We start from the raw sequence: 5459 nt of genomic DNA on the forward strand, positions 1-5459 counted from the left end.
AAACAGCGCGGGCTCGTCGAGTCCACCAGTCGACTCGCCGAGTCCGATCATTAACCCGGATAGAATTCGCGACCCTACTCAGAGAGTCTAAGCATCAACTCGTCAAGTCCCTCCAAAATCTCCAAAATAAATGAATAAATAATGTACCTGGGAATCCGGATGTTACATATATGATTGTACATTTGCATCGAAGTTATATTTTTATTCGACTTCCATAGCTTTTTGTAATTTAGCTTTGTTTAAACATTATATTTTTTGAAACAATGAATATTATGATATGTTTTCAAAAATGAGTTTTAAATGTTTATTGTAGTTTTAAATAAAAATTTTGGTTTGAAATTAATGACATTATAGCCAGTCTCACGTAGGATGACACGTGAGCAAAACCTAAAAAAACCGGTCATAAAAATTAAATATTTACAAAAACAACCAAGATATATTTTACAATAAAAATATATTAAAAATTAAATATATACAAGCTAAAAACTTAATTTGGAGCATTTAGTCACAAGACATAAAAAATCAACATCGTTCGTGTCTTATTAATCGATGAAAACAATGATAAATTACATGCCCACATGTACAAAAAAAAATTTGGAAAAAAATTTAATTTTAATTATATTAGTTTTTTCTTCTAAAAATATAATAGATTTATTATTCATCATGGTGAACATATATTTATTAACGAGTGTTTTTTATTTTTGATTTAAGGACGGTGGATGTACCACCACTACCTCGTACGGTATCACAATCTGGCTCTCTGGTAACACCATACTTGTTGATACTTTTTGTGTAGTGACATCATTCTGCAATACAAAACCCCCTTGCCTTGTCTCTTTTCTCATGGCATGCACACAACTTAATTTTCATTCACATATTATTTTCATGAGTGTATAATACACATACAGTCTTCATGATTCAAAAAGCTATGATGTATCTTCTTCTCATCCTTGCAAGATGTACAAGCTAATGAGCTATTACCTATACTTTGTACAAGCTTTAATTTTTCCATGCCTAGCAAGAAGTATTTTCTTTCTTTTTCTTTATAATTCAAGAAGTACAAAGAAGCCCGGTAAAATATATTTTTATAATTTAATTTTAAAAAATAATAAGACAAAACTTCAAAAATGGTCCTTATGGTTTTCGAAAATATCAAGTTTAGTCCCTAAGTTTAAAAAACCTCACAGATGGTCCTTGTGGTTTCAAAAAATTTAACATTTGGTCCTTCCGGCTAACTCCATTAGCTTTTGGCCGTTAAGTGAAGGGCAATTCAGTCATTTCACTTCCACAAGGACCATTTATGAAGTTTTACCTTATTTAATATATATATATATATATATATATATATATATATATATATATATATATAATTATTTAATATTAAAGGGTCCCACCCCCTCTCTCTCACACACCATCTTCTCTCTCTCTCTCTCTCTTGTTAAAAGGCATCACCCCCAAACACCCTCTGTTATTGTTTTGCTCGACCCCTGCTTTCCCAGAAGCCACAACTCTGGTGAGATAAGCTAACAGTCAAGGAAAAGAGCCCATAGGAAAAACCGGTTGTCCACCTCTCCACCTCCCCTCGGTTGCTGAGCAAACCCACGAACCCCCACCTGTTGTGATGTTTCCGATCTGCTCTTTCCCTCCCTTTTTTCTCCGTTTTTCTACCAACCTCTCCAGCTCCCCTCCATGGCTTTTTGTGTGATGTTGCAGAGAGTCAATATGCACATTTGGGTTTACAATTTGTACAACAAATCCAATCAAAAAACAGCATTTTAGAAAATGATTATTCTTTGGAGCAATCTGTAAAACAGTTGGTGTGTGCAACAAAAGTCAATAAATTTTCATGTCAAATTCAGCTCGTGTAGCCACAATTCTTGAGAGTGCAGTTTCATCAGTCCCTGTCTTCTCAATTGCTAGCCTTAACCTTTTCTCAAAGTATTTCATAGGATACATCAATCCCTTTATTGTTGCCCTTAAAATTGCCAAAAAAGTCGTCAATAAGTCAATGTTCATACCTTGTTAATATCTTGTCCAAATTCATTCTTGTAATGATTTAAATTCATTCTGGATACTCAATTTTATCCAAATCATACGACATCGAACAGGATTTCGGAAGTCAAATTTGATGTGGCGAGGCATTTGAGTATTGCATTCTTCTGGACCACAAAGCTCCAGCAAAGATGTGAGCATTGATTTCACATCCCATTTTCCGACACATGGTCTTTCTTCCTTGTGTATTTTGTTGCTTGCCCAAATTTGGACCTATACAATAACAGAATATGAAATTATGAATGAGTTTGGTTACCAGGATTTGGGAATTCCATTCCATGACTAGGTTTACTTACGATGAGGGAATCAAACATGGAATAGCCATAGGGACTAACGAGAATGATAACGCCGGAGACATCAGAGAGACTACCCAGAACGATAATAAGCTCAGTGGAAGAGGTGGTTAGAGGTGCTCTCCAGTACGACTGTTTTAATTTGATATTCAAAGGTGCAAAGCAACGACAATGGGGGAGAGAGGGTGGCCGCTTGTGGTGGTTCACGGCGGTGGGGGTCACCGGTGGGTGGTTGAGGGTGGCAGTCCTTGGTTGTCCCTGTTTCTTTCTTCGATTTGTGCAGTAGATTGACGAGAGGGGGAGAAAAGGAGGTGAGGTGGTGATGTTTAAATGGTCTGTGTGTGTGTGTGTGTATGTGTGAGAGATAGAGAGAAAGAGAGAGAGAGAGAGAGAGAGAGAGAGAGAGAGAGAGAGATGGGGTGGGACCTTTGCATATTAAATACCATTTATTTATTTATTTAAAAAAAAAGTAATTGCAAAACCTCATAAATAGTCCCTGTGTGGTGAAATGCCAAAAATGCCCCTGACTTAACGGCCAAAAGCTAACGGAGTTAGCCGGAATGACCAAATGTTAAAAGTTTTGATACCACAGGGACCATCTGTAAGATTTTTTGAACTTAAGGACTAAACTTGATATTTTTAAAAATTATAGGACAATTTTTAAAGTTTTATCAAATAATAATAATAATAACTAGATTTGTGACCATTTCTTGTGAGGGGATAAAAATAAATAAATAAATAAAAAACGAAAAAAAAAAAAAAAGAAGGCTCTAGACTATGGTAGACCCAGATCAGCGTAGGGACCAAGTCATTGACTTCTGGCTCTGGTATATAAACCCGATAATACGCATCAGATGAACACAAATACTTCTATCGAGATCAGACATCCTCCTCCACCCTCGCTGCCTGTAAGCACCAAAAGTAAGGTTTTATATATTTGATAAGTTAATTTGCTTGCGTTTATATTGCTTTAATGAATTTGGGTGTATGTGGATTTAGATCTGATTGCAGTTTAGTTTTTATTTTATCATGCTAAAACCAACATTTTAAATCCGAATTGATGCGTTTTAACTTTTAAGCTATAGTGAGGAAAATTAGGGATTAAGATCCGAATTCATTGAACTTAGATAGCATTGTGATATTTTTATTGAGAGATAGGTGTTGTTTGTTTTGTACTTCTGTTGAATAGGCTGAATTGATGATGCTTTTGTTTGATTTAATTTTTGGGATTTTAATTTTCTTGGATTCTGATGTGGATTTGCATTTACTGATGCAGAAACTTCATCCCCTTCCTCTGCTGTCGAGTTTTGAGCTTCTTCCTGGTTTGAATATCTCCTTTACAGCTAGAATACTAATTCTATTTCCTGATCTATCTTTGTATTTAATATTTGTTGTATATATGTCAAATATAACTATGGATCTGTATTCATTTATTGCTTCTAACATGATTTTGTGTAACCAAATAGATAGTGCGCTCGAGAGCCATCGACAATGTAAAACTGTATGTATGCTTGATCTTACCTTTATACTATAAGATTGTCTATATATTTATACTGTTTTCTTTAGTGTTCTCAAGCCGGATTTGGATCCGAATTCATGAATAGGTACTGTTATCAGTAATATATGTTTTTTTTATGACGTTTCATTTTTATTTGATGTATCTGTTTTTTTTTAGTTAGCCATATATATTATATTATCTGTTTATCTATTATCTATGTGTTTCTGTCCAATCGATTATTATTACTTGATTTCTAGTTTCCCAGGGATTAATTGATAAAAAGTTTAATGGCCACCAAGGTAAGTCAAACTCAAACATAAAAGGTCATATGTTTTCATGAATGTGTGTCAGTGTGTGTATAGGTAGGTTTTGCAGGAAGCAGAAGCTGTTTTGTTTTCTTACACGACAATATGGCATGTGTTTTGGTTTTATTTTGGATTTATTCAGCAATATTATTATTATATATACTCTTCAAAATCAAAGATGGCGACCTCAGCAACAACAAGTGATGTTCAAGTCATACCCTTTCATAACTGTAAAGGATGCATAGACAAGATGAAAAAGGCATTCCGTAAACTTAATGGTGTGGAGTTGATAGAAATGGACCCTGAGATTGGGATATTTACAATTTCAACCCTTGAGAATCTTGAAGGAATCAGGGCTGCACTTCAGAAGAAATTCCGTAAGAAATCTTTTATTGTGTTGCCAGGGCCACTTCCACCGCTGCCACCACCAACTACAGAACCATCGGCTCCACCCATGCCAATAACTCCCGAAGAAGATTACTATGTTATTGGTTATCCTATTGACTCAACAACTACCGAAGAAGATTACTATGTTATTGGGTATCCTGTTGACCCTTAATACTTCGGAGGATGATTATCCAATTGGTGTTGTAATTTTTTTTTTTTTTTTTTATGATTGTTTATTTTTTATGTATACTTGTGATTTACAATATGTAGAGTGTGATCCGTAGGGCTATGGGGTTGTTCTTTTTTGTATTTGAATAAATGAAATAAGATTATGGAAGATGGAAGACAAAGTTGAATAGCTTTACCTCAAATTTGGGAGTTGTATTAGGGCTTGTTCTTTTTTGTTTGAGAGAGAAGTAGATGGTTTTCTGGGACGAAGAGAAAGGTGGGATAACGACAGTTGGGGTTAAGCTACATATGAATGAATACAAAACTTGTCTAATACGGAGGTTATAAAACATCAAGCCATAAAGAAATTTAGCGGTTACTCGTGAACCGAACCATTGTTATCCGTTTTTATACGATTCTGTTTGGTTTTTTAAGCAATTTGGTTTGGTTATAATTGAGAAACCATCAAAACATGCTCATTTTCATAATGGGTATTTTGTAAATGGTTATAAGTTGAGTAAATTACACGAATAGTACTTATGGTTTGGGGTAATTTGTGTGTTTGGTTACTAACTTATTTATTAACTCAAGAAGATCTCTATTGTTTGTTTTTGTTGTGCGTTTGGTCTCTGTCTTACCTAAAAATATTATTTTGCTCTTGATTTTTTAATTTATTTAAATAAAAACACTCCTAACCCCAACCGCACCTCAACTTATCTTACCTAAAAAAGACAATTTTAATTTATTTAAATAAGG

At 34.4% G+C, this 5459-nt stretch overlaps 1 protein-coding gene across 2 annotated transcripts; it reads left to right on the forward strand.

The window, feature by feature from the left end:
• The first annotated feature begins 3116 nt into the window (after positions 1–3116).
• Positions 3117–4872, forward strand: LOC111905733 (heavy metal-associated isoprenylated plant protein 1). 2 transcript variants are annotated; one of them, XM_023901461.3, is made up of 2 exons: positions 3117–3266; positions 3622–4872. In XM_023901461.3, the coding sequence occupies exon 2, from the start codon at positions 4327–4329 to the stop codon at positions 4705–4707; it is 381 nt and encodes a 126-aa protein (XP_023757229.1). In that variant the 5' UTR covers positions 3117–3266; positions 3622–4326; the 3' UTR covers positions 4708–4872. The 2 variants fall into 2 exon arrangements, with proteins under 2 accessions (XP_023757229.1, XP_023757230.1); XM_023901462.3 differs by having other exon boundaries at positions 3225–3253.
• The last annotated feature ends 587 nt before the right edge of the window (positions 4873–5459 follow it).

Source organism: Lactuca sativa, chromosome 2 (genome assembly GCF_002870075.4).
Source record: "Lactuca sativa cultivar Salinas chromosome 2, Lsat_Salinas_v11, whole genome shotgun sequence".
Lineage (NCBI taxonomy): Eukaryota > Viridiplantae > Streptophyta > Magnoliopsida > Asterales > Asteraceae > Lactuca > Lactuca sativa.